At 33.8% G+C, this 13398-nt stretch overlaps 1 protein-coding gene and 1 long non-coding RNA gene across 2 annotated transcripts; one reads left to right on the forward strand and one right to left on the reverse strand.

Annotated features, from left to right (window-relative positions):
- Window positions 1-392: 392 nt before the first annotated feature.
- On the reverse strand, window positions 393-4460 carry LOC111035157. Its single transcript, XR_002604622.1, has 2 exons — window positions 3986-4460; window positions 393-535 (listed from the first exon to the last, which is right to left on the reverse strand). It is a non-coding gene; the product is annotated as an uncharacterized LOC111035157 (long non-coding RNA).
- LOC111035156 (trypsin-1-like) lies at window positions 4442-12793 on the forward strand. The gene is made up of 7 exons (XM_022316677.1): window positions 4442-4519; window positions 5859-5928; window positions 10990-11170; window positions 11755-11963; window positions 12085-12290; window positions 12434-12494; window positions 12581-12793. The coding sequence occupies exons 1-7, from the start codon at window positions 4442-4444 to the stop codon at window positions 12709-12711; spliced, it is 936 nt and encodes a 311-aa protein (XP_022172369.1). The 3' UTR covers window positions 12712-12793.
- The last annotated feature ends 605 nt before the right edge of the window (window positions 12794-13398 follow it).

A 13398-nucleotide genomic window follows, 5' to 3' on the forward strand; every position in this document is an offset into this window, starting at 1 on the left:
TTAAAAAAAAAGGTTTACCTCCGTCGTATTATTAAGCTAATTGGTTTTTATTTACGAAATGATTTTCTCTCGTAACGTCACCGCACGATGATTTTCTTACTTTGTATAATCTATCCATTAAAATCTATCCGATACTTAATCATATATTATATATATATATGTATTTATGCATTGAAAGACTTAACTTGTCGAAGTGTGTTGTAAAAACTGGTTTAAAATCCTACTCAAAAACGCTTTTAACATTCGATTTATATACATGATGATAAAATGATAAAGAACATAATAACATATTTTAAGTTTTTTCATTTTAGATTTCTACATGGTAAAACTTGTATGAAGTTGAATAAAATCATAAAAATGGTGTTTATAATATTGGTAAAAATAAAACGTAGTTTTCAAATTCATATGCGTTTATTAATTAACAGGTAGGTAAACTTACCGAAAAGTGAATTTTTAGTAGGCACACACTATTTATTCAGTAGCCCAAATCTGCAGAAACAGGTTGAGGGGGGGACTGTCTCAGTTGCTCCTCCATCTATCCAAAAAAATAATAATTTGGTGATAGGTATGGATGTATAATTTGGTAAATCCTATAGTAGTTGGTAAAGGTTAAATATTTATATTGTTAATTTAATATTGTAATAAAAAATAAAATATTCTATGATTAACTCATAAGGCAGTAAAAAGACATGCTTAGAATAATTGTAGATGATAAATGATGGCGGATGGGTGTGGATGGTACATTTCTAGGTTTACCCCATAAAAAGCATCACTGTATTTATTACTATGACACTTTTTTTATTAAGTGGAAATGATAACTTTATAATATGCAACTCTACCACCATAGCCCAAACGTAATTTGTTTCAGTACAGTTTCATTTCGCACAACGCGAATAAAATGCAATTTTACACTATATACATACTTATGGTATCAAATATCAATATGATACATTATTATAATAAAATAATAAATAAACAGGTAGCTAGCTTGTAATTTATTTCATCGTCGCTTTTAAAGTAACAATACATAATAATATTAACATCGGTTGTATATGGTCGATGCGAAGTTATTTATTATAATAATAGTATAATAGTATGGTAAATGTTAGTTGATTAAAAACCATACAAATGTAAATGGTACAGACGCTGTTAACGAAAAGCTACTGCGTTAAAAAAATTGTACGATCAAATAATATAAAAATGTTTAAAAGAAGATATTATTATTATATTTACCCGACTATATTACATTTTATTATGATTTGTATGCATGGATGAAATGTATAAATGCGAATGAATAAGAATACCACGTACTATTTTCAGTTACGCGATGGTTCAGTTGATTTATATTATATTATATTGTTTCAATGTATCTGTGCGGACAGCAATTTCACGAATACTAAAAAAATTATTTAATATTTGAACCATACCGGCTTGCTACTAATACGAGATGTAACATAATTACGTTGTAATGTTATGCGTTTTTTTTATGTTGTTTTAATAATTTCTTGATAAGTAATACTAAGTTTATTATTGGTATACGTTCAACCTACGCGCATCACATCCTACAAGTGAAATGTTAATAATATGTGTAACGTACTTACGTGTATAATACTATATAATACGTATACCTATCGAAAATAAAAGTCTGTTTCAAATTATATGGTGCGAGCAATTTTAATTAATTTTTTTATTCGTAGTTTAATGGTAGAACATTGTCAAATCTCCACCTCCCAAGTTGCATTATATTTCACTGCTAACATTTGTATTAAGCTATTGTCATGCAGGAGATTTACAGGTGCGATTACGGCTTTTCAACAAGTACTACACAGGCTCTCGTTAAGAATCAGTAAAAACGAAAATCACCGTAGTCAAGCGCACAGGCTCACTGACCACTATGACTAATGACTAGCTAAGTTTAGGTAATTCAGTCTTACACTGATAATCATGTGAACTGAAAATAAAATAATAACGAACATTAAATGAACTTTGAATGGCATTATGGATCTAAACTCTGCAACGCCAAACAGTTCAAAATATGTACCTATACAACCTACCTACCGCACAACATAAAAAAATAAAATATATTTTTATTTTATTGTGCATATCATTGAATTCAAATTTAACACATTGGACCTTCTGTACAGCAGAGCGGTTCTCACTTTTCCACCTTTTTTGATATACAATCTATCATAATAAATTAATAACAACTGGAGGAATTAAATTGCATTTATGTCCAATGTATTTTCTTATTTTATGACACTTGAAAACCTCCGCTTTTGTTCTAGATCATAGCATATTTTTAACTTTTTGTGGAGCTCGTGAGTCTCTTCTTGCTATTCATCTATGACCTATGTAATACGATGCGTAAATATTTATGTTCATACACTCTACAGAATTGCACACTCGTCATAATCTATTTTAGCATTCAGTACAATAGTTGAAATAGAATTGTATTATAAACTTAAGCATTTTATACATAGGTATTCGAATTATCTACACCTTATTATATGTTACGAAATATTATACTTTGTTTTGTTCTTTTTTGATTATCTTATACTCCCTAGACTTGAATTCATTATCCCCTATCACAAGCTTTGCTTATTGTGGAGGTGTTAATGGTTAATTGCAAAGTTATATTAATGTTTTGTATGTTGTTATATTAACAAATAAATAATAAAAAATAGTTATAATACTATGATGCTCATTCCTCGAACTTACTCAATTTTTTTGGTTTATCATAGTTCTCTTATTAACGAGGTCTTGGTAACACTAAATGTGACCTACTAAATTGGGTGAGGTACTTATATATGCTCCAATTTTCTAAAATGTGTGTTATGTAAATACCTATAATGTAATCATTAACTCTGATGTATACCTAGTGACCCTTGTATTTACTGTCCAATGCACATTCGACATTTGGTTTTTGATTTGTACTGTTTTTCAATATTACCAACCTATGAGCAACTGACGAGGAAAAAAGATTCTAAAAAATGCCCAACATGCACCTATCCTCTGATGGTTAAACACATTTTAATCGAATGCAAGAATAGTATGAACTACAACGTCGGGAGTTGAATTAACAACCACTTATCTAAAAATCTATGCTCTGATACAACTAATATTTACTAAAATGTCTAAAGGACAGTGAACTTCTCACAAAAATTTAGGATTGTATTTATCCATATATTATTTTCATTGTTTTTTTTTCTTTGTTTCTCTAAATCATAATATTGTAAAATAATTCCTCAATTGTAACTATCAAGTGAAGATCCCTGTAGCCAATTGCCCAAGTCACCTAGGCAGTTAATAAAATAATAAAATAAAGAACCAACACCGGTCGGTTGCGAATTGTCATCAGATAAGTTCTTGTATCAGTTGCACGACCAAATTTGAATCGAAATGAAAAATGTTAACATTTTTACAAGTCGTTTGAAACGCGGAAACAGTAAAGGATAACGCTAACAGACCGTACAAATAATAATAGTATTATGGGTACAAGTGATTTTCCAACAATGCATTGTTAACTATACTTCGTCCCTCCCATACCTCACAGGCTTAACTTTTTCACAGAGAAATTGTAGAGGAAGATTTTTCTTTCTCTAGGGATTGGATGCAAATATTATGAGTTTAAATTGGCAAGTATACCTACAGATATTATGATAATATTATATAATAATATAAACTGCAGTAAACCCGGGCGCTAGACGCTTGACCATTTGTAGGTCAGGTTAGATTGCGGGCCAGTGTCGCATTAATGAAAACACACATAACATTACACGTACACGGTACACGTAATACCGTTTGGCTATTATTATTATTATCATCATAATTACCATTAGATAATACGTGGGCGGGCGCGCATGCACGTCGCGCTAATAACGACAACAATAATTATAATATTATTGCGCGCCTACGACGGTAACAATAATAATAATAATAATAATAATAAAAATAAAAATAATAATAATAATAATAATAATAATACCTGACGGCTGCGTAACCTTAGATACGGCCGGCGCCGTCCGTTCAAGGCTGCGCGCGTGTGTGTTCTCCTCCGCGGCCGCGTTATCGCGTGCGCTAACGCGTTTCCAACAGTCGCGCGACGGCCGGCCGGAGCGTATATAACACCGGTGCCGCCGATCCTGTGCGCCCGTGGTCCGCTTCGTCTCGTCCTCTCGTCACGTGATCCGCGCGTCTGTCTCAGCCGACTGTCAGCCAACTCCGTCGTCGACGACCATCAGCCGATTCCGCCGCCGGACGAACCGACTTGTGCGCCCGCCGTATGATATTCGCATCGATTCGGCTTTACGTGCACATACACACAGAGCGTCATCGTATCATCGTATTTTATAACTGAAGGCGAACGATAGCGTCATATATTTTACAATATTTTATAACGATAATATTGTTGTCGTCGTGACTCCGGTAAACCAGCCGCGAGATGCTCCCGACAGTCGCCGCCGCCCTGTTGATTGCGGCCGTCCAGGTCGTTCAAGTCGCCGGTGCCTACACACCATGGGTCAGTATATTATTACATGACACGTGCTCCCACTCGTTTTATGTTTAAATTTCATTTTTAAATAGATAACAACAATCCGCGCATTAAAAAAAAATTTATAATATTTTATTAATATATAATTTCGATTATCCACGTGATAAAATATAAAATGACGGAATTGCAGGGAAAGCACTCAGCAGTGCCACCTGACAGTTTTGTTCAGTAGCCCACTAGTATAGCAGGACTTGGAAACGAAATTAAAAATACCAGTATTTCAACCGGAACATTTTGAAAATATTGGAACTGAAACCTTAAAGTAACCCTATTTGGGTATCTCAGGATCCTTCAAACTAAACAGGAACAGGAACCGATATTTTTTGGTTTTTTTTATTCCAATATAACTATTTCAGCTACTTGAGTAACAATAAATGGTTAATATAATTTTGTTGTAAGCTTGTTAATGTATACATGGATTTATTATTTTCTATATTTATAATTTATAAAAGTTCCATAAATCGATCAAATATAAGCAGTTACCAACATTTTAATGCATACATTTTTAAACTCATTTAAAGTCACTTTAATTAAGACAACTATTATTTGATTTTAAAGTTTTAAATATAAAATTTGTAGTTACTCAATTTTTTTCACCGTATAAAAAAAAACTCAATTATAAACACCGGTATTTGCCAGAACCATTATTCTGCAGTTTTAAGAACTTAACAAATCATAAGGGTTCCAAATCCTGGAGAGACTCTCTTGGGCAGATGCGTTGTAGACGTCTCGGGAGTTATCGTGAAATGTGCAGGAGGAAAGTCAACTGGTTAGTTTGTTTTAATAATACATCAACTTTGATGAAACAAATGGAAAATAGAGGTACTTACCTAGTGAAATTTGATTAGTTGCATAACTTTTGGTATTTCTAAAACACTGAGGAGATTATTTGTCTTGGTATAGGAACAGAATAGGCTTATAATGTACTCACGCTGGAATATTTGGTGGAGCTCTATGTTGGAGAACGCCTTATAGAACCAAACCGCGGGGAAGAGAATATTTGGATTGAGCGAAGTTTATTTTTCCCGTGGTAACAGATTTAGAAAGACGATTTTTCCCGTCATTAACAAATCGCTAAATCCACGTGCTTATGCGCTAGTCGAATTCGACTGTTTCGAAATCACCTGTTGCACGGCCGGGTCCATAACGTTACTACAGCAGTAATATGATAATAATATAATGTAATCACATAATAACGATCGCGGCCTCGACTAACGTATAAGGTCCTTCTCGAGAGTATACCGGTGCGCTGAAATGTTTATAATACTTTATTGAATTGATTCACTGTCGTGTGTTTTCTTTTCAGGATCATTTGTTCGACTACCGGGATGAACAAGTACCGGACGAACGACCAACCAAATACTGCTCGGCATGTGGTAAATATATAACAACAAAAACCGATACTAATCACATGTACAAAAATTATATTGTTATAAAAAATAAATATTACAAATATTAGAAGTAAATTAATATTACATGTATAAACATTTAAGCTTCCGGACTCAAGGTTTATTTCTTCATATTTTTTTCTGTTGTTTTTCGCTGTTCTGTGTTTTCCAAAACAAACATACTCGTTGATCCATTATAAGTGATCTCGTTTTTCCGGAGATTTAAACTTCTACAGCGCTGTTATAATATACTTTTATTGTCGTTACTTGGTATTATTATTATTGAGTAAACGCTAGAGTAAACACACTAGAATCATGTTCACGGAGGGACAACTCACATCATTCTTATATGCATTATTTTCTCTAGACAAGGTAGTGGGGTACTCCACCATCGGACAAAACAAAAAATCTATACACTTATAGTAAGTCTTATCTCTTGAGGCATCGAGACATTTCGATAATAGTACAGCTGTTTCGGACGATAATTGTATTGTATTTGTTTTTAAGAGAGCCCTTGGCGATATGTACACACACGCGCGCGATCTGATCGACGTGGACCTTATGGTCCTATGTAGGTACAGGGTACACATATTATTTATATACCAATTCACCAAGAGAATATCCGAGCGATGTTTTCGTTTCCATTTAGTAAATAATTTTTTTTTAACCCCCCCCCCCCCCCCCCCCCAGCTGCAAACACAACACCGCTGAAACAGTTTTGTTATTTTTGCTACCAAATGGAAAAAGCAAAATATAGTGTTGTCCACTTAAACCTACAAAACAGTCCGAAAATTGATTTACGACACGCCGCCTCTGGCACGCGTCGTTGTGTTTTCGCTGTAAATCGATATTTCGCGCGTTACGATAACACCGCGGCGCAATCGAACGAATAGCGTTCAAAATCGAATTTCGTACACATCGCAGTTTAATCGACCCGAACGGCGACCATACTCATAAATATATAAATATTACATATTATTGTAATTTGTAGGTACAGGTAACCTTAACCCAGATACGATTTTCAAAAATTATTCGCCTGTCTGTCGTACGTTTTTCATAAATTATTATTTATTGACCCTCCGAATTTCCAAACGTCCACACGAGCAGTGGTACTTGAAACTATTAGGAATTTTCTTTATTCATTTGGATTTAATACTCATACCTATCATTATTCATTATATATAAGTATTAAGACATCTGCATCTGAAAGTTGGTGTATACAACAGACGACATTCTGAATCGTAAGGAATGTAAACACTATCTATATTCTATATATTATATCAAAGCTTTATTACTATGTATAATATAATATATGTTTATTTAGCAGACTACAATTTAGTAAGATTAATATAACAAAATTGGTTCAAAGCTTATATTTTGCTTTAAGTTTTCACAAACAATAATTTTACCATGACCAGTTACCCCATTTCAGCTGGACGTTTTTAAATATAATTTGATGAGCACATTAATTTTATTTATATTTTACAACTTAATAAGATAATATTTTATACATAATATATATTAAATATTTATGATATCTACAAATTTAAAATATGTAAGACGGTAGGTGTTATTAAGCGGGGGATAAATAAACATAAACAGCGCGAATTTATATTCTTTAACACGCCTATAATTTTTAATTGAATTCGTGTCAAGTTCTGAGCTCAAAGTATTATTATTTTTAACGGTTTATTACAATTTTATTTTTTTATTTTGTTTTGACAAAAGATTTTCTTAGTCGGGTAAATGTATTATTAAAAATAATAATGAGGATCCACACAAATCTTCTTAATCTCTCTGCTCTGAAATAATCACGTTTTGAAATATTTTGCAAGCTTTATTACACATAACGTTAATTTTCAACATTTGCTGTTTGGGTAAACTATAATAAGTAATATAGCTTTGGGTATAAATGGTTAAGTAACAGTGACTCGTTCCCAATAGCGAGTTATCGAGTTCGAGGAGTAAATGTAATAATGATGATAGTATAATAATATTATGATCAAACTATAAGCAGTAATAATATTATAGTACGCAACCCTTTGTTACGTACCTACAAGTTGCAATATTATGGTAAGGCGGTGCAGTACATTAATTAAACAATATTATGGTCACTTGAACACAAACTTTCGGTTATTAATTATGTCGTTAATCAGTGTATATTTTATAGGACGTAAAGGTACCGACTAAATGAGCGTTGCGACCATCGCTCGTCAACGCAATATCGTTAAAAACCGATTTAAGCATTTTTATTATCGAACTATACAGTTGTACATAAATTCGTTACTGACGTGTATGTATACGAACAGTTGAACCCGGGTAAAATATCCATCGGTCCTCGAGACACCAAACACTTGGTGGGACCCTTACAAGTTTACAACAGCAAACTTCCAGTGAACTGTTAAACTTCAACCTCCTCGCTTAAAAAAAAAAATGAATTACCACATGGTATGATACCTCGACATAGAACAAGAGTGTTCACAACTCCCATTTTCACTAATACTTACTAATTACAAATTTATCGAGCAGTAAATATTCATGACGTTAATGATTAATGTAAACATCTTGTTATTATTTTTTGAGAATTATTTTGTAAAAATAGATGGACCGCCAAAATCAATGAATTCGTAACCCCCCCCCNCCCATTCACACCTTCACGCTTATTCTGGATTTAACAATTAATCTTTTACCTATTAATAATTGCAATTATCTTTTAATGTTATTATTAAGATGTAATGGATAGACACATGATTTAGTTTTTACTTTTTACGCATAATATAACTTTCGGATTCAGGTACATTAGACTGTTTTTAACAATAAAAAATAATATTAATAATAATAGTATAATAAAATATAATATTCCTTGGACACATAACAACTACCCTACTATAGTTCAGCCTCTTTTTACACCGGGTCACGGTTTATATAATGTAGGTAGTATGTAGGTAGGTATACAGAAAAAGTGATGCTATAAATAAAAATAACTATTAACTTGACATTTTAATATGTATTTGAAAATCGCCAGTATTCGATGCATAAACATATTTGTATTACAATATATTATGGCTGTCGCTGGATCGCGCCGTTACCTACAATAATATAACAAGTTTATGCGATAACTTTCATCGATCGGCCTAATATATAAACAGTATTTCATTGTATAACGACATTTAATATTTGAATATGAATGGAGAGTGGAGACTGGAAACATAATATAATATATAGTTTCGGTAGTAATTTACGTATGAAAAAGAAACACCTCGTCAGTTACTCAGTTCCCGCTGCACCTGTCTAGCGACATAATATTAATATTTAATTGCGCGTTCCATTTTCTCGCATATTATGCTACATAATCGCATTGTAACGTAAATTTTAACGGCTCCTCTGTATTTACGTTTAAATTGTACATACCTGACACACATAATTTTAACTGCATATACGTCTATATCATAAAGCAAGTTGTCCTCGGCCACGTATTACACAGTGCCGTTGTTATTATTATTGTACGTCGTACCCGATGATAACATTTCACGGTTCGAGTAGTTATTCTGAACCGTTTCGTTTTCGGTACACAAAATGTGTACTATTATCTACTATACGTCACATATACAATACATTAGAACATAACTCAGAAACTATTCGTTTGAATTCAAATTTTATTGAGAATTCAATATTTTCAACGAAAAACCGTCTTTTCAATGATTTGTGTTCAAAAAAATTTTTGTACCTTGCACAAACAGCAAAACATCCCAAAATTCCAAAAATTGGAGTTTGAACCAACAAGCATAATACATAGATATCGTAAAAATAGGGTGAGCGTGGTGATTAAAAATAACCATATTAAACATAACACCGTATTACGCAGCTAACAGACAATGTTAGTTCGGGAATGTCCGTCACGGAACCCTGACCAAAAGGGAAATCCGAAGAAACGCTGCGCACTGCGCATGTCTGCTCATAGATTCGGCAAACGATATCGTGTCTGGTAGCTAGGACCGTTTTCGTTTTAATTGATAGCCTTTTTGGCGGAATTGATTATACTTCCGTGGAACAACGACCACGTATGATGCATATATTAAAATATAATATGATCTCCATACACATTATATTACGATGTTCCGGAAACGCAACCGCAGATTACTTTAATAGTTTAATCATCTAACTTACATAAATCTCTTGAAAATCTTGATCTTAATATAACTTTGTAATATATAACATTTGTATTATATTATTCTTTAGGCACCAAATAATATGTACAATAGGTAAGTACTAACCTCATAAATACAGCAGATAATGGCGATTTCCCGTCTAGATGAATGTGCGAGTGTAAACCGTAATATTAATTATAACCTATGGGACATAGGCAAACATTAACATCGTCAGACGACATACCTATATCATTATTATAACAGCACAATGACTTATCGCCAAATTCATATTCGTGGTTAATTGTTTGACGGTAAAACTATTGTAGGTACCTACCTAGAAATTAATAGATGCACCAGTTATGAAAACATTAAAAGGCCTGAAAAAAAATGTTCGTCTTATACTTCCAAAATTAATGTACAACATTCACATGAATATTATGTACTATTGCGTATCGTGTACAATAACTTAAAATAAAAATGCATTTTTTTTTTATTAAAATAATATAATATCATTTATTGATGTAAAAATACATAGATCTAAAAAAATTTACTTTCCGAGTTATCTAATGCTTTCATACCACTAATTGCAGTCTTATCAGGCATTGAGTTTTACGTCACAACTTAATTTTAGCTGCGATATGCTGTACATAAGTCGATGTGGTCATTTTTCTATATTTAATTTTTGTTCTTTAAGCTTATGCTCTGCACTCATATCAAGCAGTGATATAACATATCTTGTATGTAGTAGCGAACAAAAAAAAAAACCAAAAGCAAAACGCGTTAAAAAACAACAAACCTCGTATGCGCTTTAATCAATATAATATTATAGTCTAGGTATCTATAATACGCGATTGCATAATGTTTATTATATCGTTTTAACGTGGTTTTATTTTCGAAATAGATAAGCCGTGCGGGACCCAACCTGAACGGAGGTCGGCTTTTGCGAAGATCGTCAACGGCAAAGATGCACGGGAAAACGAATTCGGCTGGGCGGCTACGTTGGCCCGACGAGGTCAGTTCTATTGCGGTGGCACACTCATCACCAAGAAGCACGTGCTCACCGCTGCCCATTGCGTCGAGAAGTAAGTACTATATGTGCACAGACTAGCACAGTGCCAGCCATTTACATCAGGAGTGTCCAACCCGAGACTGGCCTTGGATAATTTTATGAGATTTCCCGAAATTCGCTATGTAAAAAAATGTCGTTCGTATTGACGAGGCTAGAGTAGAATATTCCAAGACGTCCTGACCTACCCTAACCTCGCGGTGCCCGTATTATTATACTGACAACGTCGATGTTACAATATTACAATATTTTTAATCTAATTTTTTATGCGGCCCACGGAATTATAATGCATTTTCAAAACGGCCCACAAGATCGTTTGGGTTGGCCTGCACCCCTAATTTACATACCACGTGCCTGCGTCATGATTGCATTAATATTAGATATTATACAGTGGTTGTGAATTTAAAATATATAATCATCCTAGGTACGATGGCATTTTTGGTATTGGTACATAGAACGATTTATATTCTGCATTTTAGAATATTATGATTTTAAAATAAATTTAACCGTTGGTTTCGTTTAGTCTGAGATAGTCGATTAATCGAACAACGCGTGAAGTGCGGTTACATGTTTTTCACGTTTTCCGTTTCGGTTTTGCAGTTTCAGCCCCAAAGATCTAACCGTGACCATCGGTGAACACGACCGGAAAGTCGAAACCGGCCGCAAATCCGTACACCACGTGACTAAAATCCACCGGCACCAAGACTTTCGACTTAGCACTTTTGACAACGACATCGCTATCATTGAACTTCGGGAAGCCGTGCCCATCAACAGCCCGTGGATACGCGTCGCGTGCTTACCCAAGTCTGGTGAGTATCTATGCCAAACATAGCTGCGGTATACTTAATGTACCAGTCGTGTACATCATTCAACTCCATGATTACAATAATTATAAATTACTGAACTTAACGAGAATTTTTCCACGCTCAGCTGATACGTCCTACGAAGGTATCAAAGGCACCGTGATCGGATGGGGCAGATTGGGCGAACGCAAAAAGTCATCAAACATCCTGCAGAAAGTCGACGTACCAATCATATCGAACGCAGAATGCAAGGATATGGGATATTCACCTGAGAAGATCACCGGTAACATGATATGCGCTGGATACAAGGAAGGCCAACAGGACGCCTGTCAGGTATAACCATATAATTATTTTAACATTTTGCATTAACGACGAAATCATTCATCGTGGATACTCACAACTTTGTGAGAGTGAAAACGTTAAATATTACGACTTAGTACGAGAAAAATTAGTTAAATGTATTATGTTTTATGCAGGGCGACAGTGGTGGACCGATGCACAGACGTATAGATTCTTCTGATACTATGGAAGTCATCGGTATGTATACGAATAGTTCTTTAATTTGTTATCGTGAAATTCGTAAAATATATGAATATTAATTTATCACGTAAATCTCTTTGTAGGAATCGTGTCTTGGGGCAAAGGATGTGCCAGAGAAAACTATCCAGGAGTGTACACCAGAGTGGCCAACTACCTGGATTGGATTATGGATCACACTGGCGACGAATGCATTTGCGGAGCCGAAAGTTCCTGAACACGTTTTTTCGTTACCTCATCTTCACAACTCACAATTGAATATATACCACACTTAAGATTCTTATTATTATTATTATAATTATTACTCTCATGTGCATAATTAAGTATAGATCTAAACTTATGTATTTATATAATGTTACTACATAGTTTATAATTGTATTAACCACCGAATATGATTACCTATACATTTTAATATTATATTTTTATTTATATATATACGATGTAAATTACGTAACGTCTAGTCAACACACACATGTATAATTATTGAATTTAAAATATAATTAATTAATACGATTTTAATATTGTTCTATATTATTATCTATTATATATAGTATCTTATATCTATGTAGAAGAATCGTGTGCATTAAAAGTCAGCTTCCTCCGCTTCCGGTATTAACGGTTGCACGCGCCGGCGCCTGCGCCTGCAGTTACCTACTCCGGATATATAACCGTGACAACCGAACCGTTTTATTCACTATATGAGCAATATTATACAGCCTTGTTTCCACGGCGATTAACAACTCTAAACGATGTATAATATACATAATATAATATGCATTGCATATCATGTAATAAAATAATATGTTATCTGAGCGACTGCGCACATAAGTGGTTATCTGTCTGAAGCGTAAACGGTCGTGATAACAGCAATGATAAGGATATTTCGCCCAAGTCTCAAATCGTA

This window comes from Myzus persicae, unplaced genomic scaffold (genome assembly GCF_001856785.1).
Source record: "Myzus persicae strain clone G006 unplaced genomic scaffold, MPER_G0061.0, whole genome shotgun sequence".
NCBI classification, from domain to species: Eukaryota; Metazoa; Arthropoda; class Insecta; order Hemiptera; family Aphididae; genus Myzus; species Myzus persicae.

Excerpts from the sequence above, each read along its gene's own strand:
- LOC111035156 (XM_022316677.1), top strand. The coding sequence starts at position 4,442 with ATGCTCCCGACAGTCGCCGCCGCCCTGTTGATTGCGGCCGTCCAGGTC. Across the intron at positions 5,929-10,989 it reads CAAATACTGCTCGGCATGTG|ATAAGCCGTGCGGGACCCAA; the intron begins GTAAATATATAA and ends TTTTCGAAATAG. Across the intron at positions 12,291-12,433 it reads GCCAACAGGACGCCTGTCAG|GGCGACAGTGGTGGACCGAT; the intron begins GTATAACCATAT and ends TGTTTTATGCAG.